This window comes from Amphiprion ocellaris, chromosome 9, assembly GCF_022539595.1.
Source record: "Amphiprion ocellaris isolate individual 3 ecotype Okinawa chromosome 9, ASM2253959v1, whole genome shotgun sequence".
NCBI classification, from domain to species: Eukaryota; Metazoa; Chordata; class Actinopteri; family Pomacentridae; genus Amphiprion; species Amphiprion ocellaris.
This window is the reverse complement of record NC_072774.1, coordinates 34,503,633-34,528,675: the sequence shown is the minus strand read 5'-3', so window position 1 is coordinate 34,528,675 and position 25,043 is coordinate 34,503,633. Positions and strand designations below refer to the sequence as shown.

Here is a 25,043-nt window from a genome sequence, read left to right as displayed (position 1 = left end):
CGCAGACATCTCAGGTGGAAGCTATTGAGTCTCTTCTCCTGCCTTGTATAGAGGGTCCAAGCCTCACTGCCATAGAGGAGAGTGCTAAGTACACAGGCTTGGTACACGCGCAGCTTTGTCTTCTTCGTGAGTCTGGAGTTGTTCCAGACCCTGAGGTGTAACTTGAACATGACTGCCGTGGCTTTGGCGATCCTGCTACTGACTTCTGCTTCCAGGGAAAGCGAGCTGGAAATCGTAGACCCAAGGTATGTGAAGTTGTCCACAGCCTCCAGCACATGCCCATTCATGGTGATCATGGGGGGTTGGTCCATGCCCTGCGCCATAACTTTTGTCTTCTTTAGACTGATGGTCAGTCCGAACTCCTTGCAGGCGTGGGAGAGGCGATCTACAAGCTGCTGCAGGCCCTCCTCCGTGTGGGATACTAGGGCAGTGTCATCCACAAAGAGAAGCTCACGGATGAGCACCAGGAACACCTTGGTCTTGGCGCGGAGACGAGCGAGGTTGAACAGCTTGCCATCCGCCCTGGTGTGGATAAATACTCCTTCACTGCAGTCCTTGAAGGCGTACTGGAGGAGCATCGAGAAGAAGATGCAGAAGAGCGTCGGCGCAAGGACACAGCCCTGTTTCACACCGCTGCTTACAGGGGAAGGCCTCGGAGGTGGCACCGTCGAAGTAAACTGTGCTGTGCATGTTGTCATGGAAGGAGGTGATGACAGTGAGCAGGTGTGGAGGACAGCCAATCTTCTGGAGAAGCTTGAAGAGTCCGCTCCTGCTGACCAGGTCAGATGCCTTCGTAAGGTCGATGAAGGCGATGAAAAGTGGCATCTGCTGCTCCTGGCATTTCTCCTGGAGTTGGCGCAGTGAAAACACCATGTCCACCGTCGATCGGCCAGCGCGGAAGCCACACTGGGACTCTGGGTAGACGTGGGAGGCGAGGGTCTGCAAACGGTTAAGGGCCACCCGGGCGAAGACCTTCCCGACGATGCTAAGAAGGAATATCCCACGATAACTATTGCAGTCACTTCTATCGCCCTTGTTCTTATACAAAATGACGATGTTTGCGTCGCGCATATCCTGATGGATATGTCCTTCCTCCCAGCAACAGAAGAGCAGCTTGTGTAGGGGCTCAAGCAGCGCAGGCTTCCCGCTCTTCAAGGCCTCGGCTGGAATGCCGTCGCTCCCCGGGGCCTTCCCACTGGCGAGGCAGTCGATGGCTTTGCTGAGCTCCTCCTTAGTGGGCGGGTCCTCGTGATCCGTCGTGATCCGTGATCACATCGCCTGTCTTTGACTTAAGGGGGGCAGACTTTCTGGGGGCTGGGCCTGTCGCTTTCTTGATGCCCTCGTAAATTCCTCTCATGTCTCCTGTGTCTGCAGCTTTCTGAATGCTGCCACAGAGATTTTGCCCGTAGGTGTTGGCACAGTGGCGAGCAGTCTGCTGAGACAACTTCCTGGCAGCCCTTAGTGCGGCGAGTGTGCGGGGGCAAGGGGAAGCCTTGTAGGCAAGCAGAGCTTGCCTCTTCCCCTCAGTCACAGGCTCTATCTCCTCCCAGTGGGCCTCAAACCAATCAGCGTTCTTGCGCTCCTTCTTACCGTAGGCTGAGATGGCTGCGCTGTACACTGATTCACGGAGGCGAGCCCACCTTGAGTCAGAGGTTTCATCTCCAGATGTCTCACTGGTGAGGGTCTCGTTGAGATCTTTCAGGAACTGCTGAGTCCTGATTGGGTTCCCGGTGTGGCAAGTGTTAATGCGCGGCCGAGCTTTCCTCTTCATGTGGTGGATCCTGCGAGGGATGACGTGCACCTTGCTGGCGACAAGGGAATGGTCCGTGTCACAGTCAGCACTGTGGTAGGTGCGGGTGAGGAGGACGCTAGCCAGGTCCCTGCGCCTGGTCAGGACCAGGTCGAGCTGGTGCCAAAGGCGGGAGCGCGGATGTCTCCAAGATACCTGGTGGATCTCCTTGCATGGGAAGAAAGTGTTGGTGATGCACAGGCCATGGAAGCAGCATAGCTCTAGCAAGTGCTGGCCATTGTTGTTCATCTTCCCACGACCATAGGCGCTGAGGCAGGAAAGCCAGGCCTCTCGGTCAGCCCCCACTCTGGCGTTGAAGTCGCCAAGAAGGTAGAGGACGTCGGTACTGGGAATCATGGATGTCGCTTCCTCCAGCGCCTGGTAGAACTGGTCCTTATCCTCAGGTGCTGCAGAGAGTGTTGGAGCATATGCATTGAGGATGGTCGCTGGGCCAGAGGACGTAGACAGCCAGAGAGACAGAATCCTCTCCGTACCTGCAGAAGGAGGCTCGATGGAGGCCATGAGGGTATTCTTCACAGCGAAGCCGACGCCATGCAGGCGGTTTTCCTCAAGGGGCTTGCCTTGCCAGAAGAAGGTGTAGTTTTCTTCCGTGAGGGTGCCGCTGTCAGCGAGCCGCGTCTCCTGCAAGCAGGCGATGTCGACGCGGAGCCTGGAAAGCTCTTTGTCGATTATGGCGGGCTTTCTTGTATCATCGATTTGTTGGATGTCAGTTGAGAGGCCGGGACACATGGTTCTTACGTTCCAGCTTGCGAAACGAAGGCATGGGGTCTTCGATTTCTTTCTATTCATTTGTCTGTTTTTGCCTGGTGCCGGTGTTTTTTGGCCCACTCTTCGAATCGGAACTCTACTCTCCACGCACCCAGTGGAGCAGGTAAGCCATGGCGGAACAGCACCTAACTGGCTGGGTGCTGCCCAGCTTGAGGCAGGCGGTAGCTGTTCAGTGAGACTACGATGGTCTCTCCCACCGACGGAGATGGCCCCTGGCACCCATTTCCTTCGCCAGTCGGTTGGGCTTATAACCGGTAACTGCACATCTCCCGTGTTGTGTCGTCACATTTCAGTGGCGCTGGAGTGTCCTTTCCAGTGGAGCTACGTAGCCTGGGCAATGTATATGGGAGACGAGCTGTTGTCCAGGCAGCAAGCCCCCCCCTCTCCACGCTGCCGGCGGATCCAAGGGAGCAACGAGTGTCGATATAGCTTGGGCATCAGCAGCGTCGCAGGAGTTGCCGGAGTGACATTTAGTGTCAACCACCTTCGGGACTCCAGCTCCTGATTTTCTGTCGGGGTTTACTCCCCTAGCCTTTCCCTGAGTGGGTAAGCCACAAGGCAGCGGTGGTTTGAAATCAGAGTTCCTTCTCCTAGATGAGCAGCCTTCCAAGGTTTACGAGCCCCATCTGCCCGAAGCAACTGGTTTTAAGGCGCCAGTGATCCGCCTAAAACGCCCTCTCTTGTCAGTGGAAACAGGTCCGCCGTGCTTAGAGACTAAGCCACTCGTGAAGGCCAGGAGTAGGACTTTGTTGTCAGAGGCTATTAATTTGAGCATGCCATGGGAGCATTTTGTAGGAAAAAGGGTGCTTACCCCTAGTTCCACCCCCGGCAGTGTGACAACCCATTTTGGACCCTGAAAAGTCACAGATAAGGATAACAAAAACACTATACATAGTACCACATTGTCATGCCTGCGTGCTGGTGACAGACAAGACTATAAACTATACAGCTGCGAACTAAGCGGTGTATGTTTCAATCATTCCAGTATAGAAAATTAAGAGTTATAGGAATCTTTGAAAATTCATTACTGTCATCATGTACATGGTCTTTACAAGTGTATATAATGTTTTATTCATAACTGTATGTTTCCGGGTTATACAACCATCTCTCCATCCTTCTCATGCATGTGAAGTGATATCTCTTAAATTCCTTCAGGGCAATTCTTCCAATGATTATTATTTTTGGCCATACCTCAAGAATTTTACAGGCTAATTATGACAGTTTCTCACACGTCTAATTGGATAAAATGATGAAGGTTAAGGTCAGAAGTCAATATAATGTAACAGTAATGAAGGTTAACTCGACTGTTTGGCAGAGACATACAACCATGAAGTAGTCATTTTGTTTTATTTTTTCTCTTTTTTTGTCTTGTGTTTATTTAAATCTGTTTAACCTGCTCCACACGTTTACACTACTCTACACAGAATCTGATTATGAAAAGTGAACATGTAGATTGGCAGCTATGCAAAATATAACAGAGCCAATAACACAAAAGAAAACACTGAATGTCTTGATTCACTGCACATTGCTACTAACTCCATGAACATAGTTTTGGCACTACATCGTCAAGCATTAGAGGAGAAAATGGATAGTGAGCGTGCATGTGTGTAATTAATGGTCTGTGTGCTGTGAGAGTACACAGAGGTGCAGCTATATTCTCCCTCAGAGGACGGTCAGTCAGGCTCCGACTCGCATATTTAAATTTCTTGCAACAGAAGGCAGTGATAAATTTAGTAACCTTTTCCTTCGTTCCCCGGGGCTGAGCCAAGATTGATGCGTCTCTAATCTTCTCTCTATTTAAATGGGATATGTATACAAATCAGATCACTTTTCATGCTTTCTAAAACTGGAAATAGAGACAAGAGATTAGGTTGGGGGACTAAAAATGGTATGCTGCGGCCTGCTTAGTCTTTGAAACAGTACTTTTAAAGCAATTGTGCAACTGTTCCTACAGTTTATATACATGAATGAATCTTGTTGTATATGCACGAACTGTAAATTAATTCGCTTCTAGATCTTCTGTCTGTGCCCCAGCATAATGAGTATTATCCACTCTATTAGTTCATCTGTGAGTGTTTGTTAGTCCAGCCTGCTCTGGCAAAGGAAGGGGCATCAGGCTGACTCCACTCTAAGCCCACACAGAGATAATGCACTGCTTATTTGCACACTGGAAATTGCCCCACATTAATATTTATAGGTGTTTTTTAATCTCCAATATGCATATGCAGTGAAATAAAGCCCCTTTAAGGTCAATCATATAATTCAATGTTTATTTATCCAGCTTTAAAAGTCACTCTATTTTTCTCTTTCCTGTCCATGTTATTTAATTGACTTTATCTCAGGGGTTAGAGAAGCTGTCAGTCAAGCTTAGATATCTGAACGCACCCACTAGAGTCAATTCTTGTCAAATACAGTTATTGGTGAGTTGATGATTATAAAGTGCTCTTGAGTGCAAAATGAAAACACTCTTGAAGAGGGTATGTTATGGAAGAGTCCCACAGTCCTGCCTTCTGATCATGTTCATACAATTTATAAAGAATTTTATTTGTCAATGTGAGGGGGTACCCATTGAATATGAGGCTTATGCAGTGCCCACAATTCTAGAGCTGTTTTTATCTCTTTCACCTACAGCTAAATACACAAAGAGGCTATTATGTACTCAAATACGGTAGCTAAATGAATGAATTTCATTGTATTATGTAATAAAATGTTAAAGAAAATGGCAGTCATTTTAAAGGAAGCACAAGTACACTTGTCATAAGCTTAAAAACTAGGAAAACATTGGTTTGGACATCCAATAGTGGATGTACTTGAGATCACAGAGTTTTTTTAGTGTTAGGTTTGGCATCACATAGCTTACAGAGATGCTCCACCGCATCCAGACATGGAAGCAGTGAGTTTTTGCAATGGATATTATGAAAGTTTCTTACATGTTTAGGCTGTAAAGCTTTGAAGTAATCCTAACTAGAGCAACATACAGTGGTAAAAAAAAAAAAAAAGTTTCTGGACACCCTTAAAATGTTAAACACAATCCAAAATATTATTTTGAAATGTGTGTGAAAAAATCTTTTTTTGTTTCAAAAGGTGTGGCTGTATTAGACAGACACAAATAAATACAAAATGTATTTTTTTGGTTATTGTTTACAAGAAAAACTAACAAAACTAAGTCCGTGACAATTTCAATATGTCAGTTCCGTTCTCAATGTTGTCAGTATCAAAGTCAGCAAATAACAGAGAATGTGTTCAAAACTGAACAAAAAATAAATAAACCATCACATGATCAAATTAATATTTAATAGTCCTGCCATTACCATGCAGTAGAGCTCTAATCCTGGCTGGCATGTTCCCCACGAGCTTTTCACACTGTTGAGGGGTAATCATGTCCCATTCTTCTTGAATTACTGATTTTGTTTCTTCTAAATTCTTTGATTTACACTTTGAAACATCTTTTGATAATCCACCACAGATTTTCAATGGGGCTCATGTCCAGGGATTGAGGTGGCCATTCTAAGACCTGGATACTGTGTTCCTGCAACCAAGTTCTACTGGCCCTTGATGTGTTGCAAGGGGCAATATCTTGTTGAAGCATCCTGTTTTGACCTCGACGGAACACTGTATGTGCAGAAGGGAAGATGTGGTTTTGGAGAATGTCACAATACATGGCAGAGTTCAGTGTACTATCACAAATAGTGAGATGACCAACACCAGCAGCACTCATGCATCTCCAAACTGATACTGCCTAGACCATGCTTTACAGTAGGTACTGTACATGCTGGAGATAATAATTCTTGTGGTCTTCCACATACCCTAACATCAGCAGGAGGAAGATAAAGCTGGAAACTGGACTCATCTGACCACAAAATCTTCTTCCAATTCCTGGCTGTCCACCTCTTGTGTGCTTGGGCCCAATGACGCCAGGCTAACATCTGTCTGTCATTGACCAGGGGCTTTTTGACAGCCTTGTAGGACCTGAAGCCATGATCTAAAAGTCGGCCACGTACAATGTGGGTGGAACACTGGACACTAGTTTGGTCTGATCACTGTTGCTGAAACTCTTGTGATGTTGGCGGTTTTCCCTGCACATGTGGATCAGGATGTGGTCATTCTTTGCTGAAGAAACCCTTGGATGCCCAGATCTTGGTTTCAAGCTATCGGTTCGTCTGTATTTGTGCAGAGTGTATGCAACTGCTGAAGGACTGTATCTGCACTTCCTAGCTAACTGGTGGCCACTGTGCCGTTCCTGGCTGAGAATCTCTATCTTTGGGCATGTTTCCTGCGTTAGATTCCTTGTTTTAGCCATTTTTGTCTCTGAATAACTTTCAAATGTACTGGCTTTATATATAGACACGAAGCACGGTAATAAAAATTGTGTCTTTAAATAAAAAGCACAACCTTCATTAGTGGATCGCTTGTACCAAAACAACTCAATATTACATTTCTTCTGTATTTTTATGGAACCAATCAATTTTAAGTTTTTGATGGCTTTTTTAGGATTTGTTTAGTATTATGGCTGTGACTGTACTAGAAGAAATTGCACTTGAAGACCTAAAAGTGATTCTTAATGCAATGTTTCACAAATGTGTGGGGTGTCCGAAAACTTTTTTTTACACCACTGTATATACATTATTTTTTACTCTGCTGCATCCCATAGGTGCTCTATGTGATTTAGGACAGTCTAACTCTAACTTTAAAGACTTACATTTTTTTTAAATAAGCAAAATATCCATTCAACATGGTGCTGGTATCCTTTGGATCATCATTTTGCTTATAAATCCTACTTCTCTCAATCAACTTCTTGTTGGACTGTTCTTTGAAGAACCCCCTAGTGGAAAATCTTTTTTATTTTTTTTTTTGTCATCCTAAAACATTGATATGCTGATCCTTGTTTGTTTTTTGTTTTGGAACAAAATGCATTTCAGGCAAAATAAGCAGTCAACGCCATTGCTGAGCATTTCCACCTTGAAAATGCAGTGTACTGATGACAAATGTCAAATGGGGCCATGTAGATCCGCACATTCTAGAGGAAGCCATGGTGTGGAGTTACATTCAATCTATTTTAAGGATGAAGAGGGTTATTTTCAAAGACATCTAGACCTCTTCTGTACACCTCAGAGTTCATAATTCCATCAACAAATACCTACCTACATAAAGCTCACCTATTACATTGTTTCATAAGAAGACTTTGATATGCTCTCCTTCATGCATTTCCATACCGTTGGTGTGTCTAGTTAGGGTCCGAGCACCGAATGGTGCGAAGACCCTATTGAAACCCATGGTTTCTTTTTTCTTCTTCTTCTTTTGGGATTTTGGGAAATTTTTTGACATTTTTAAAAGCTATAAACTCAAACTGGGTAACCCCGAGAAAGATGAAATTTTGCCAGGATACACACCAGGCATGGGTGATCAAAAGTTATCAAAATGCTCTAACAAAGTCTGAGGGTGTGGAAATGGTGGCCCCTGGAATTTCAACAATTTGCCATGAAACAGAAAATGCCCTGTAACACAACTGTACATGCGCCGATCTTCCTCAAACTTTACATGTGTGCTCACAGTCTGGCTCTGATGAATGGCCACTATACAGTCACAGAGATAGCACCACCTGGTGGATGGACAACAAGTGTTGCATAACTAGCCTGTACATGCTCCAGTCTGGCTGAAACTTTACATATGTGATCAGAGTCCGGCCCTCTCGATATCCCTAGGCCAGGGGTCGGCAACCCGCGGCTCTTTCATCCCTCTGCTGAGGCTCCATGTAGCTTTGGAAAATAATGAGTATTTAGTTAAAATGCATTTTGTTTTAGTTTGCTAGTTTTAAAAATGTAATTTTAAATTTGACAATTATGGTTATTTTGTAAAATGTAAATAAAACGTTAAAATGTTTTTGTCACTCTTAATATGTGTCACAACCGCCAATGTGCGACACCGGCCGGTGCGCGATTTCTTGAATTTTTCTTGTCAGCCAATTCCATCTGGAACTGGCCAACATAGCCGACAAAGACATATGGGTGTCCAAGTTTCAACGCTTGACAACAGACCTTGAAGATGTTGCCCGTCAGAAGGTCGTTCTTGCTCAGAATCGCAAATGGAGCGATATTGAAAACCTTTCAAAACCGGACAAAATCCCAGACATTTATGTGATCTGACCTGTCGTGACCTGTCGATCTTTGGATCCACATATGCACATATGTATTTGAGCAGGTGTTCTCCAACATGAGCTTCATTAAAAACAAACACTGCGCATGCCTCACAGATGACAGCTTATGATCCTGTATGAAGTTAAAGGTGATGTCATACAGCCCTGATGTTCAGACGTTGTACGTTGAGGTTCAGGAGCAGAAATCACATTAACCAAGTGTGATAAATATTTTTAATTACCTGTTATTTTGCATATATTCAGATTTTTTCATTGTTCGGTGAAATAGTTCTTTTATTATTCAAGTTGACAGCTGACTTCACATCCCAGTAAAAGGATTGATGACACACACAAGAGGACGGCATTTTTGATTTGCTGCCGGTGGATAATTTAGGTTTGGCGTTTTTTTCATAAATACAAGAAGGACTTAAATAGACACTAAGTATTTTACTTGAAAGTAACCTTCAACCCAACGTCTTTTTTTTCAGAGTTCAAAATGTTATTGCTGCATGCAGAAATGTAATTTCGTTTTCCCTGCAGGAGTTCATAATTTCATAAATGCAACACATTATAGTTTGTTTACACATAGCATAAAGGCAAAAAACAGTGTTACTTCATTTTAAATGTCAAAAGGTTTTGTGGCTCCCAGTGTTTTCTTTTCTGTGGGAAACGAGTCCACATGGCTGAGTGGTAAACCTTGCCCTAGGCTGAAATACACTCTCAGTCACAGCGTCACCGGGTGGATATGCTTGGACTTGCTGGCCAGCAAGAATGCGAGGACCCATTCTACGCTGCTTGCAGCTTTCATTTTTATGATTGTTGACATGATAAAAAAGGACACATCAGCACGTCGGATGACACACTGAGTAAGACTGCAGATGCAGTCTTACCATAAAACCATAAAACCATACTTTCCTTATTCTGTGGTCGGTTACAAAGTAAAGCTATTCTATCATAAGAAACGACAAAATGAACATAATCCAACTATGTAGTAAATAAGTATATCTGTAATGTTATTCTCTAAGTTGTAGTTTGTCAGTTTTGAATTTCAGCTCTTGATAGCATCAGGAGGTATGAAAACAGTTTTTGCTCTAAATAGAAATCAGACGCCATAGATGTTTACGATCTCTAACAAAATGTGAGGCACAGTGTCACTTGTGTGCAGGAAACTTCTGACTAAAGCTAAACCCAGAGCATTATATTCAAAAGCCTATTTGAGGGGACTTCCGGGTGAGTGACGCACAAGACAGCAGCTTGAGTCTCCCGCTCTGCAAGACCCCAGAGATAATTTTCCAACAACAACAGGACTACTCAGCAGCATCAAACAAGAGAGCAACTGTCAGAAATATGAAGATGAGTTTGTCTGGGAGAACTGGTAAAAATGCCTCTAAAGTCAATTCTGGAAGGGAAAAGAAAGAATCCACACTAGCGGCACAAGCAAATCGTGCTAGCCCTACCCACTCTAATGAGGATGACGAGAAAGAGGATTCCGCGTTTCTCTGCGAGTTAAAAGATCTAAGGAGATAGAATTAAGAGGCACATAATACCACCAAGGCATTGGTGAATAAATTGGAAAAGTCCATGTCCCAAGTAAAAGACTGGATAAAGAAAACAGAGGGAAGAATTGAGGAAATGGAATCAGAAATAAGCAAAACTGATGACAGAGGTTTAAGATATGAGAGGGCGCTCTGTTACCTTGTAAAGAGAGATGCGAAGATGACGGCAAGATGTGAGGGTTTGCAAAACAGACTACGGCACAACAATATTCGGAATTACCAAGTACGTGAAGGCAGTTAGGGTAAAGATGCTGAAGAGTTTGTGAAGGAACTTTTGCTAAACACTCTGAAAGTCTCATCTGATGTGGATATGAAGATAGAGAGGGCGTACAGATCACTCATGACGAAACCGAAGCACCCGAGTGCCCCCCCGCGCTCCATCATCGTGCACTTTTTGGACTTCACTGTCAAAGAACATGTACTGCAGCTCGCATGGGGACAGGAAATTACATTTCAGGGGAAACAGATCTACTTTGACCATGATTACTCCCCAGACCTGCAGAAGAGGAGGGGACAGGTGCGCCAGGTGATCAAACAGCTGAAGGTAAAGGGGATTCACGCCAGGTGTCCCTATCCAGCACGGCTTAGGATGACTACAGATTCAGGAGAGAAGGTGTTTGAAACTTTGGTAGATGCAATCTCCCCACCCTAAAGGAGCCGGGAATTAATGTCCAAATCAACGAGAGGGAGAGACTACAGAGGGAGCTGATAAGAGACAGATGGCAAATACGGGGAAATGGCCGCGACCAGTGGAAAAAAGCAAACCATGACGTCACTATCCAGCACGGACATAAAAACACTTATGAATGAAGATAATATGTAGACCAGGCAGATACAGACTCATTTAAAGTTTGCTGTGTACTGGACATGAGAAATGGCTGGTAAGCTGCTGAATATACATTATTTTAAGAAGATATTGAGTTGTTGGTAAATCGAAATGTTCTGATTTTATTTTTTATATATAATAAGGGGGTTTCGTGAGAGGAGGTCAGGACATACGTGGACAACACATAGCCTGTTATAAGGCAAAGGCTTACCTCCAAGGTGTTGACACTTTTGTGGTTAGCTCTATTTGCACTTGATACAATCCTCCCAGAGAGTGACGGCTGTACCTCTCTGCCCCTAAAACACCGGAAGCAGGCTGCAATGGTTATTTTCTTCAGACAGCCTGCTGGAGAATTGGAAGTTTTATGTTCTCCCTTACAAATGAATAGGGAACTGTTCAGGTTTGTTTTGTTAGGCTTTGTATATTCCTTGACAAATGTTCTAAGTTCATTCACTGTGAAGGGTAGATTTATGTTTTGTGTAATTTTAGGACAAACAATGCCCAGTATACCAAAAGGGAAATCATGACAAACGTGAACTGTATTAGTTATAATATAAATGGACTCAATAACCCAATTAAGAGAAAAAAAACTTATTGGTCAATTATAGAAAATGCAAGTTTCCATAGCATTTATTCAAGAAACCCACTTATCAGTAACTGAACACAGGAAACTGAAAAGGGAATGGGTGGATCAGGTGTATAGTGCTTCTTGTCGAAATGAAAGGAAGAGAGGAGTGGCCATACTATTTAACAAATCTGTTTATTTTACTAAAGAAAAGGAAATTTCAGATGACCAGGGCAGATATGTCATGGTTGTGGGGTCAATTACGGGAATAGATTCAACTTTTCTAAATATATATGCACCAAATGAGGATTGTCCAAATTTCTTCAATGATATACTTCACTTTTGGCTGGTAATTCTAAAGGAACTATTATTTTGGGTGGAGATTTTAACTGTGTACTTAATTCGAAAATAGATAAACTTCCCCCAGACAGTGGACCCACTACTAAAAAATCTAGATCACCGATTGCGATGATAAAAGAATTTGGACTTATAAATGCATGGCGTCACCATCACACCAGACAAAGGGACTTTACTTTTAGGTCAGGGGTCCATGGTAGTTATTCTCGGATAGATTTCTTTTGTATATCCAAGCAAGATATCGGCAAGATGGAATCCTGTAATATTGAACCAGCGGCCATATCAGATCATGGACCCATAACCCTTCAATTTAACCTTGTGACTAATAAGACTTTTACATATTGGCGACTTAATGTATCCATGCTGTCTGATCCTCTTATAAGAGAGAGGATAAGTCAAGAACTTACGATCTATTTTGAGACAAATAATAATGGGAGTGTTTCAGCATCAGTTTTATGGGATGCAGCAAAGGCTGTAAATAGAGGAAAAATTATTTTAATGTCAACTGCCCTTAAGAAACAGCGTCTGGAAAAACAGCTTAATCTTGAAAAGGAGATAAAAATATTAGAAAGAAAACAATGTTTAGAGATGAGAAGGACCTAAAGGATCTGCAAAATTGTAAACAAAAGCTAGATGAACTTCTGACATAGAAAGCAGAAGTGGCACTTAGATTTACCAGTCGAACTTACTATGAGATGGGAACCAGGGCAAGCAAACTGCTGGCATTCCAGCTTCGCAAAGCACAATCAAGTCGGATAGTCCCAAAGATTAAGCATCCAATTACAAATTCGATGTTAATGCAAACACAAGAAATTACCAATGCCTTTGCCGTATATTATAAACACCTAAAAAAAAAACAAGAATTGGAAAACAAGGAAGAAAGGATTAAAAATTTTTTGAATAATCTTCAACTTTCCAAACTAACAGCTAATGAAGCGGAGGAATTAACCTCTCCGATTACTGAGAAGGAGATTTCGGAAACTATTCGGTTGCTTAAAAATAATAAATCACCGGGTACAGATGGGTTTCCGGGTGAGTTTTATAAGTGCTTCACTGACCAGTTAACCCCGGTACTATGTGAGGTTTACAACCATGCCTTATTCAACAATGACCCACCAGGAAATTGGTCGGAGGCTATTGTCTCAGTAATACACAAAGAGGCCAAAGACCCCACTCAGTGTAGTTCTTATAGACCTATAAGTCTACTGTGCAGTGATGTGAAAATACTGACATCTATACTTAATAAAAGATTACAAAACTATATTGCAACACTTATTAATCCAGATCAGACAGGATTTATTCCTGGACCGCCAGTGTCCAAACAACATTAGAAGAACTTTAAATCTACAGTCTTTGGCTGGATCCAGAGACGAGCCATCAATGCTTTCAGCCTAGATGCTGAAAAAGCATTCGATAGAGTTGACTGGCTGTATCTGGAATTAACACTGAAATATATGGGGTTTAAGAATACATTTTTTAATTGGATAAAAACTTTATACAAAAACCCCAAATCTAGAGTCAGGGTCAATGGTCACTGTTGACAGTTTTTTGAGCTACAGAGAGGAACACATCAAGGGGATGTTCTATGTCCTTCTTTATTTTGCAATTAATATACAGTCACTAGCGGAGATGATTAGATCAAATTCATGAGTACAAGGAATAGATTACCAAACTGGTACTATGCACAAAATTGCGTTATTTGCAGATGATATTTTACTTTACATAACAAATCCTGAAAACTCAATCCCAGTCATAATGAACAGTCTAAAAAAAGTGTGGAGAGTTGTCAGGCTACAAGATAAATGAGACCAAATCAGAAGCTATGATGATAGTGGGAAGTTGGCCATCTCATTTGAACAGTATAGCACCCTTCCACTGGGCTAGTGAAGGATTTAGATACTTAGGAACCATTCTAACCCCTATGAACCATCAGTTATATCAGGCTAATTATGGGAAGGTAATTTCACAAGTCAAATCAGGCATTGCTAGATGGGAAATTGTACCTCTCTGTGTCTTGGGATGAATAGAGTCTGTTCGAATGAATGTTCTACCAAGATTTCCCTTTCTTTTTCAATCTCTACCCATACAAGTACCCACAACTACCTTCAAGATGTTAGATAAGCTTCTATCAACATTTATTTGGCAGAACAAAAGACCCAGAGTTAGGCTAAAAACACCCTTGTACCAAAACTCAAAGGTGGTCTGGGAATGCCAAATCTTAAAAACTATTACTGGGCAGCCCGACTACAGATATTAGTGAATTGGATTAAAAGAAGACTTGGACACAGGATGAGTAGAGATTGAACAAAATTCCATCCCAGAGATTCCTCTCCGATCAGTATTATTTTGGGGGAAAGCACACTGGAAAAAACTTAAGATTAGAAAATCTGGGTACAAAATACATTGAATGTGTAGGAAAATGTAAGGAAAAGGATGAGATGACTGAGTTGAATATTGCCCATCTCTGTGTGATGGGGGCTTTAGAAGATGGGCTGACTTAGGCCTGATTACAATTAACCAATTAATGGAAGGTGATAAGTTGAAATCATTTGCACAGCCACAGCAAAGATTTGGGTTGCCTGCGAAGGACCTGTTTTGTTACTTTCAAATAAGGCATTATCTAATGACTCACAGTGAGTGGGAAGCAATAAAGGGACCACCAACAGATATCGAACAGTATTTCATTGACACGACTGATAAAAATTTGACTGCAAAAGAAGTATATATCAAGTATTTATAAAATTTTGCAATTGGAAGAGGCTTCATTTGTTAAAGAAAAATGGGAGTTGGAAGCTAATGTCATAATGTTGAAGAATGGGAGGAAAGTAACTTAACAAGTCATAAGATCACAAACTATGTGGCGGGAGTTTGATTGGAAAGTTAAGGTCAGGTACTTTAGTACCCCTAAAGTAGTCTCTGAGCTCATTGAAGGAACCTCACCACTATGTTGGAGAGGATGTGGAATTGTTGGTGATCATACACATATCTTTTGGGACTGTCCGAAACTACAGAAATTTGGGGAGAATATTAAAAATGAGATCACAGTTATTCTAAATGTGTTTTATTTTTAATCTTTGAACCCATTGTACTATGTTTTGGGATGTATACCAACAGGTCTACTCTATGGAGACAATTTGTATATTTTAAGGGTGTTATTGTTAATTGCAAGGAAAATGATAACTGTTTCGTGGCAGCGAATTCAACCCCCTACAATGGAACAATGGGCTGGGACACTGAGACAGGTATACATAATGGAAGAACTACCTGCGCAACTGCAAATGAAAAAAGACATTTTTGTATGAAAATGGACACCTGTAACTCGGTATCTGGCTGAATAGAACATCATAAAGATGATAGTTGTCCCTTTACAGTCATTGTTATTTTTATTTCTTTATGTGTTTATCTTGAATTTATTGTTTATATGTATGTGTGCATGTGTATGTTTATTTATACATGCAGATGTGTGTGTGTGCATATGTGTATATATATGCATAGGTGTATTTTGTTTTTTTTCACCTATAGTGTTATCTCTTAAGTTCTCTATGCCATTCTGAAGAACTGTAATTGTTAACCAGAAATGTTGAGGAGCTTTGTTGTCAAGGAGTGTTCTAGATTGTATGTGATCAATGTATTATCCCCCCCCCCCCCACACACACACACACACACACACTCCTCACCTTCATTCCTCACAACCCTCTGTCCTCTAGTTCTCAGGCATGAAACTACACTATATTGCCAAAAGTATTTGCTCACCCATCCAAATAATCAGAACCAGGTGTTCCAATCACTTCCATGGCCACAGGTGTATAAAATCAAGCACCTAGGCTGCAGACTGCTTTTACAAACATTTGTGAAAGAATGGCTCGCTCTCAGGAGCTCAGTGAATTCCAGCATGGAACTGTGATAGGATGCCACCTGTGCAACAAATCCAGTCGTGACATTTCCTCACTCCTAAATATTCCACAGTCAACTGTCAGCTGTATTATCAGAAAGTGGAAGTGTGTGGGAATGACAGCAACTCAGCCACCAAGTGGTAGGACACGTAAACTGACGGAGCAGGGTCAGTGGATGCTGAGGAGCATAGTGCCAAGAGGTGGCCAACTTTCTGCAGAGTCAATCGCTACAGACCTTCAAAATTCATGTGGCCTTCAGATTAGCTCAAGAACAGTGCTTCAGTAGAGAGCTTCATGGAATGGGTTTCCATGGCTGAGCAGCTGCATCCAAGCCACACATCACCAAGTGCAATGCAAAGCGTGGGATGCAGTGGTGTAAAGCAGCCACCACTGGACTCTAGAGCAGTGGAGATGCATTCTCTGGAGTGACGAATCACGCTTCTCCATCTGGCAATCTGATGGACCAGTCTGGGTTTGGAGGTTGCCAGGAGAAGGATACTTGTTGGACTGCATTGTGCCAAGTGTAAAGTTTGGTGGAGGGGGGATTATGGTGTGGGCTTGTTTTTCAGGAGCTGGGCTTGGCCCCTTAGTTCCAGTGAAAGGAACTCTGAATGCTTCAGCAGACCAAGACATTTTGGACAATTCCATGCTCCCAACTTTGTGGGAACAGTTTGGAGCTGGTCCCTTCCTCTTCCAACATGACTGTGCACCAGTGCACAAAGCAAGGTCCATAAAGACATGGATGACAGAGTCTGGTGTGGATGAACTTGACTGGCCTGCACAGAGTCCTGACCTCAACCCCATAGAACACCTTTGGGATGAATTAGAGCAGAGACTGAGAGCCAGACCTTCTGGTCCAACATCAGTGTGTGACCTCACAAATGCGCTTCTGGAAGAATGGTCAAAAATTCCCATAAACACACTCCTAAACCTTGTGGACATCCTTCCCAGAAGAGTTGAAGCTGTTATAGCTGCAAAGGGTGGACCGGCATCATATTGAACCCTATGCATTAGGAATGGGATGTCACTTATGCTCATATGCGAGTCAAGGCAGGTGAGCCAATACTTTTGGCAATATAGTGTATGTGCATCAGAGAAAAGAAGATTTACTGTGGAGGATAAGAGACACCTTGTGGCCCCTTGGGTCCATTACACAAATCATTTTACACACCCTGCCGTGGTTTGTGTAACACCCCTCACACCCTCTTTCAGTTTTAATAGTGGGCATAGATGACATGCTGTATTCAAGATATTATTTTTGGCAATATAGTGTATCTAAATGCAATATCTCATATGAAAGTATAGATTCAAATTACTTGAGAAAAAATATTCAGTGGTTGATGATGTAGAGGTAGGCAGTACAAACTGAAATGCCTTCCCTTTGCTTGTGAGGACATCTTATTCTTTAAACTCTTCATCTTTGTGGCCATTGGATGTGCAGCTTTCATATCATTTTGTTTGACAAGATACACCGATGTAGATACACTGATGCCTCTTGAGTGCAAAGCCTCCAGGGACTCCACAGCAACAACAGACTAGGCTCATTAATGTCTCTGCTTTCTTCATTTTGGAGCTATTTTTACAAGTCTAGTCCACCGCCAGTCCTTTTATTGTGTCAAATCTGTGACAACCTGTCACTGAGCCAAACTGGCTCCCCAATGCACTGATCAACAACAATGAGCCACACCTCAAAGGCTGATGGAAACCAGAGTGACACATTGGAGTGACAAACACACATACCACAAAAACAGCTGCCTTAAATAGAAACATGGCTTTGTAAAACAGTGGGACAGCGTGAAGAAAACGGAGTGAAGTGTAAAGTACTTCTCCACCCAGTCTGACTATTCTGGTATTACAGCTCATCCGCAGTCTCATAGCCTCAGGGAGCAGCCTTGCATGTTATCGTGGTACTGCATAGTAAGTCCATTTTCCTTTTTAACTACTTCTTCATCAGCATTAAAACAGCTGACTGGAGTGTTAACTGTTCTACTGTGCCACCCATCATGCGCAAGAACAAAGTAATGGGATTATACACTTTTTTTGTCAACTCAAAAGGTCAAGCACAATCATGCCACCAAATATGAATGTCATTGTTGCTGCTTATAATATGACTATTACACTTTTAAAATGGCACCCAGGAACATGCAGACATTTACCTCTGATTTTCACTACATCCGACTGTGTTATATTCTGTTTTTGCAGAGGCTCATTTGCATCATTGTCACAGTTTAATTGGCTTCTGAAAGTGTTTCAGAAGTGAAGCTTTAAAGGTAGTTTGTTGTTGAAAACACATTTCCACCATTTTGTAGTAATGTTTTGATGACAAGCTGAAAACAAGTTTGCAACTCATTTCTGATTTTTTGTTTTGTTTTTAATGTTTGAATGAATGCAGATTATTTTATATCTGTAATTTCTGTGATGATATATATTAACATAAGAAGATGATAGCATGCCCTTCCTTTTAATAATAGTAGTTCTGTAGTATGTGTGAAAAAACAGGCCAATAAGAAATCATGACTAAAAACTCATTTATTTTATTCGCAGCAGAATTTCACAGTTACAATAAGAAAAAGCTGCATCTAGTCTAATAAAGTTTTGCACAAGTAAAAAGGAAGAAAACCGCTGCCACTTAAAATTGTATGTTTTGAGCTCATCGAAGTTAAGATTCCAGAATTTCATTTCTCACTGCTAACTCTCTGCTTCAGCAGAGAAATTGTCAACAGTAAAAAAACATTATAGTAAATTTTATAGTACATGCATATAAAATCGTTTTAAAGGAGTTCTTGTTAGAACCTAATGATTACAATAAAGTAGTAGCAGTTGCCCCCTGCTTGATTGGAATATTTCTAGACTTTGCCTCACAGTATGTTGAGACTACTGCAGTATGACTGATTTACCAATTAAATACTTGTTTTCCTCTGTTTACGCTAACAGTGTTAAGAGGAGTTTAGAAGATTTAAAATCTACTGAAACCCATACCAGCAGGGGCCTCTTTCATTTTGTGACTCATCTTATTGGGAAGCTGACAACAATAGACAATTTGACTAATATTTCCTTCGGAATTGGTTGTAATATTTGGAATACACAAGTGTAGCAGGGGTCAATTTCTTTTTGGTTCTGTTGCTTTTCAAAGATGTGTAAAATCTGGCATTTCCTATGACTTGGTTCCCTGCCTATGCAGTCTCAGGAAATGCCTCACTAAATTGTAAAAACATGATGATGCAAAATTTTGCACTTCTCACAATGATTTGCACTGGGTTTAGCAAATACCTCCCTGAGATGAAGCTAAAATAGAATGGCATTTTCAGACAAAGAGGCAAATCATGATGGAAAAGTGGAGTGAGTCGGTGTCAGTGGAAAACTCACCCTCCCTTCTCTCCTACCTAACTACCATGAACATCCAGCCTCACAGAATGCCAAACATTATGACTATCAAAGGCCACTAAATGAAATTAGCAATTAGCTATTATGGCTCAATTAAAAAAGTAGATGAACAGTTTTGATGCATACGGGAGTTAATGTTAGTGGGGATGCTGTTAGAAGCTATCTATCTGTCACTCTTGACCAAAGAGCACAGCCATTATTTGCCACATTTCTGGTGGGGATTTTTCACTTTTGAATTCTTTAAAGCTGTAATGCGCTGCAAAAAATAAAAATAAAAAATACGGCAGCTTTCATTTTTCTAAAAAATGTTTGGGGTTTTTCAATTCAGTTGTCAAAAATGTAAAATAATTTTGTCCCATTGAGATGTGTTTACTGGTCTTTTTGAAGGTTTGTATGTCTGTAGTAATTTACTTCAGCTCCCATGTTAGCTGATGTTGTTTTCGTAGTCACAGCCATGATGGACACTGACTGTAGCTGGCAGCTAGCTGTCTGTGGGCTCAGTGAGCTCTGCAGCAAGAGCTGCAGTGAGTGGCAGGGCCTAATGGGACCTGATCAGGAGCTTAGGTCACTGCCATCTCAAATACAGTCATGGCGCAGCAGACATCAGTGGTGACTCACCTTAGATTAGATGCTGAAAGCATGGCTGTAACATACTCTGACACCTCAAAGCAAAGCCCCAGCCGCAGCATTTCAATTACCTGCCTTTCCAGGCTCAGATTGATCTCAACAATACAGTGCACTACCTGGTTGCACTGGTTTTCAAACATATATGTCAATTGATAGGATAACACGATTGCTTTATGTGACCCCTATTGTTATTTTTATAAAATCGGCATCTGCCCAAGGCATGGAACTAATAGTGAAGTGGAGAGGGATTATACTAGAGATATATAGATGGCAGGAAAGAATTTACCAAAATTAAATATTAAAGACTCTATGTTGTGTTTTCTGACATCTAATGGCATTAGTGTATATACAAACCTGCTCAGGATGTCATACATTCAAAGCTGGGACTGAAAAGAGGCCCTTCACAGAGAAGGAGAAGTTGCAATGAATCAAAAAATCATACTTCCTAAAGATGTTTTTTCATTCAAATTAAGCCAAATCAGGATGAACTGAAAGTGCTCTTTGTCATCCCCTTGACTTTTACTTGAATGGTGCAACCAAAAAGGTGCTCCTGACCCTGTTTCAGTCAGAGGTTTGTCTGGCTTTGCTGCATCAAGCAGTGGGAAGACAGAGAGTTGTCATGTCCTTGAATCAGCAGTCCTACTTGCTGCTTGGTCTGACACTGTATACACCCTCCCCAAGCCAACAATGGGACCCTGTGGTATGAACTCAAAATGAAGAAATAAAATATGATGTGTCTTAATGCAAAAGAGGTTTTTTACTTGGGTAAAACAAGAGAATTTTCTGTTGATAAAGAAAACATGAAAAAATTAGGGCTGGGCACGTTCACATGTTAACAGCGCATGTGAACGTGTTAACATATGAATGGGCCCACCCCTGATTCTTTTTGTATGTTCATCTTTCTGTGTAAAATCTGATGCTTCTGAAGACATTAAGTTCTTCTCTTGAATTCTCGAGGAGTCAGAGAAAGTGAAAGCATTTCTTCTGAAAGGCTGCACCAAATATCAATATCATAATTTTTTACTCCCTACAATTTATTTATTTATTTAGCCTTTATTTAACCAGGTCGGTCCAGTTGTGATACAGTGACCTCTTTTTCGAGGGAAGCCTGGCCAAGACAGCAGCCAGAGAAACATTAAAAGTGCAACAGTTAAAAACAGACAACACTAACTCACTCAACAAAATAACAATTGGTATCAGCCCCCTCAGAAAATTCATTATCACTTGAGCTCTAGTATGTAAGCATAATTTCTAGGAGACAGGATTATTAGGACTGATCCTCGGGCGATTGTAAATGAAACTTTATGTCAACGTAGTTGCCCCCCGTTAATGCATTATCAGGGCAACTAGAAAAAATACAATTATTTGGATTAAGTACCTGAATACAACCCTTTTTTCACATATAACTGTCCCCTGACTGCTGAATGTTGTACATCAGGAACAAAGGTGGAAGTAAGGTGATGAAGCCTTGATTGAGCTATACAATCTCAAAAGGACCAAGTAAGAGTGGCACTAAAACAACTGACTGGAGTGTTAGCTGCTCTGCTGTGCTACCCATGAATCTGGCTCTCAAGAGCTCCATCCCAGGAAAAGGAGACCAAGAGTTTTCTCTCTTGCAGAGGACAAGTTCATTAGAGCTACCGGCCTCAGAAAGCAACAGTTAACAGCACCTCAAAATAGATCCCACATCTATGCTTCCCTCATTTCAAGCAGCAGACGCATCTCAATATCAACTGTGGGAGGAGACAGTGTGAATCAGGTCTTCATGGTCAAATTGTTGCAAAAAGCACTGTACAAAAACACAGAAAGAGGCCAAGAAGTAGAAGAGAATTGCTTGGGCCAAGAAACACAAGGAATTGACATTAGACCAGTGGAAATTTGCATTCTTAAATCTTAGTGTAATGGGTCCAAAGCTGAGATTTTTGGATCCAAACACCATAATTTTGACCTGAAGGTCAAAAACACAATTCGACACTGTGAAAGAGCTGTTTTACAAAGAAGCTGATAGTGGCGGACTGTCGCCTGAACCTCGTGAGATGGTTTGGGATGAGTCGAATGTTATATGTAAAAATTTCTTCGACTGTTGGAAAAGCTCCAAGTGATGATCTTCATGCTGTTATGTATGTAAATGTGCTGTTTCATAATTTTGACATCTTCGGTTTTGTTGTACACTGTAGAAAACAGTAAACATACAGAAAAATTCTTGAGTGAGCAGTGACATTCAAACTTTTCACTTGCTGTCTCATAGATTTAGACATCAACATTCCGAGGAACGGCCTGCCCGATCTGAACCCGAGCAGTGTTTTGTTATTAGGCTTCTATGCTAGTCATAGATTGGCCATAACAAACACCATGTTCAAGTATACGGTTGCTTGTAAGCGTACCTGGTGCCAGAGCACCTTTGGCCAAAGGTCGATGATCGACTTAGTAGTCATATCGTCAGACCTGCGGCCGTATGTCTCGGACACTCAGGTAAGGAGAGGTGCAGAGCTGTCAACTGATTACCACCTGGTGGTGAGTTGGATCTGATGGCAGGGAAGAATGCCGAACAGACCTGGCAAACCTGAACATGTAGTGATGGTGAACTGGGAACATCTGGTGGAGGACACTGTTCGTGGGGTTTTCAACTCCCACCTACGGAAGAGTTTCGCCTTCATCCCAGGGGAGGGGACATGGAGTCTGAGTGGGCCATGTTCAAAGCTTCCATTGCAGAAGCAGCTGTTAGGAGCTGTGGCCAGAAGGTCACTGATTCCTGTCGTGGCAGCAACCCAAAAACCAACGATGAGGGCACCAGCGATGCGGGAAGCTGTCAGGCTGAAAAAGGAGGCTTTTTGAGCCTCGCTGGCTCAGGGATCTCCTGAAGCAGACAGGTACCGGCTGGCTAAAAGGGCTGCAACTGCAGCAGTTGTGGAAGCTAGAACTCAGGTGTGGGAGAGGTTTGGAGAGGCTATGGAGAAGGACTTTTGGTTGGCCTTGAGGAAGTTCTGGCAAACCGTTCGATGCTTCAGGAAGGGGAGGCAGCTGACGCTTAACTGAAGTGAGAGCTGTGTCTGCATACTCGACACAAAGTCAGACATGTTTCCAGTGGATGTTCAACTCTGCCAGGGTTGTCCCTTGTCTCTGATCCATTTTGTGTTGTTCATGGACAGGATCTCAAGGCACAGCTGGGTTTAGGAAGTTGTCCGGTTTGGGAACCTCAAGATTTTGTCTCTGCTTTTTGCAGATGATGTGGTTCTGTTGGCTTCCTCAGACTGTGACCTTCAGCACGCACTGGAGCAGTTTGCAGCCGAGTGTGAAATGACAGGGATGTGGATCAGCACCTCCAAGTCCAAGGCCGTGGTTCTCTGCCAGAAACCGGTGGATTGCTCCCTCCGGATTGGGGGGCAGCTGCTTCCCCAAGTGAAGGAGTTCACATATCTCAAGATCTTGTTCACGAGTGATGGGAAAATGGAGTGAGCAATGGATAGGCAGCCTGGTGCGGGGTCAGCAGTAATGCGGGTGTTGTACCGAACCGTTGTGGTGAAGACTGAGCTGAGCTGCAAGGTGAAGCTCTCAATTTATCAGTCCACATGCGTTTCAACCCTCACCTATGGTCATGAGCTCTGGGTAGTGACCAAAAGACTGAGATCGTGGGTACAAGCGGCCGAAATGAGCTTTCTCCACAGGGTGGCTGGGCTCGGCTTTACAAATAGGATGAGACGCTCAAACATCCGGAGGGAGCTGGGAGTAGAGCTGCTGCTCCATCGCGTCAAAAGGAGCCAGTTGAGGTGGGTTGGACATCTGATTTTGATGCCTCTTGAGAGACTTCCTTTGGAGGTTTTCTGAACACATCCACCTGACAGGAGACCCCGGGGTAGGCCCAGAATCCGCTGGAGGGATTATGTATCTCGTCTGGCCTAGGAATGCCTTTCGATCCCCCAGGGAGAGCTGGAAAGCATCGCCGAGGCAGGGACCTCTGGAATGTCTGCTACCTCTGTGGCCTGACCCCGGAAAAGCAGAAGAAAATGGATGGATGGATATTTTAATTTAGTCTCCATTTAAATGTTTAAAATCTGGCAATACTACCTGATGGCCATTTCTTCAGTAGAAATGATTTGTTAAAAAATTACCTGAAATCCTTTGTGACATTTCACATAGCTTACAGTCAGACAGCAGTTTGATGCTGTCTGACTGCTGCACAGTTGGATAGTTAAGGTCTTAGTCCTAACACTTTTATCTACAACATTTGCATACAAATCCAGCCATTCATTGCAACCAAAACATTTAGTCAGTGTGTGTGCGGCAGGCAGCTACTGGAAGTAATAGGCTTTCTCTTTGTGGTGCAGAGGCCTACTGGGCACTCTCCTCCATTAAGATGTCCAGAGAGAGAGATAAAACCCTGTGATGAGGACTTCAACTCAAGCCCAGCCAGGTCACAGGCCTGCTGTCAGTCACAGCACACATCTCAATCTGACACACTGTGTATTGTGCGTGTGTGCCTGTGCGTGCGTGTGTGTGTGGTCTATGAACTGCAGATACTGTTTGAAGCTACAGAGTCTACACTTGTGCAATGCACTGTAGGAAAAACCTTTGTAAATTTGTGAAATTTTTGGTTAGACTGTCAGACAGCTGGTTCATCTATGCTTTTTTTTAACTGATTGCACATCGTTATGTATTTGTACAAGAATGTGTTTTATTCTAGCTTGCCACTGTTATTTTTGCTGTTATTTAAGGAAAGATAACGACAACTATGACTCAAGTCAATTTTTCTCAAAGCCCTCTTGTTTTCTTGCAGTTCAGCATGATATTGGATCTGAACTCACATCTTACCTTTGACGCACAAAAACAATGCTTCCTTTCCCTCACATTACCTTAAACACTTTGCTTTCCTTTTTTAAAACTACCTTTCCTGATCACCCCTTCCAGATTCAGCGCTCCAGGAATAAGCAGATGAAAGAGATTTTCCCAGAAGGATTTGGGATCCACCATGCTGGTATGTTACGGTCTGACCGTAACCTGATGGAGAGCATGTTCTCCAAAGGCCACCTCAAGGTGCTAGTCTGCACTGCTACACTGGCCTGGGGAGTGAACCTGCCGGCCCATGCGGTTATCATCAAGGTCCTTACTATTTGCTTTTGATTTCTG

The 25,043-nt window shown here is 42.5% G+C and overlaps 1 protein-coding gene across 3 annotated transcripts in view; it reads left to right on the top strand.

Moving 5' to 3' along the window:
• ascc3 (activating signal cointegrator 1 complex subunit 3) overlaps positions 1-25,043 on the top strand; it is a 245,403-nt gene that overhangs the window by 143,559 nt on the left and 76,801 nt on the right. For all 3 annotated transcript variants that reach the window (XM_023266526.3, XM_035946542.2, XM_055013994.1), the window contains exon 15: positions 24,825-25,016. In XM_023266526.3, the coding sequence (XP_023122294.2) occupies positions 24,825-25,016 (192 nt within the window). The remainder of the gene's footprint in view (positions 1-24,824; positions 25,017-25,043) is intronic.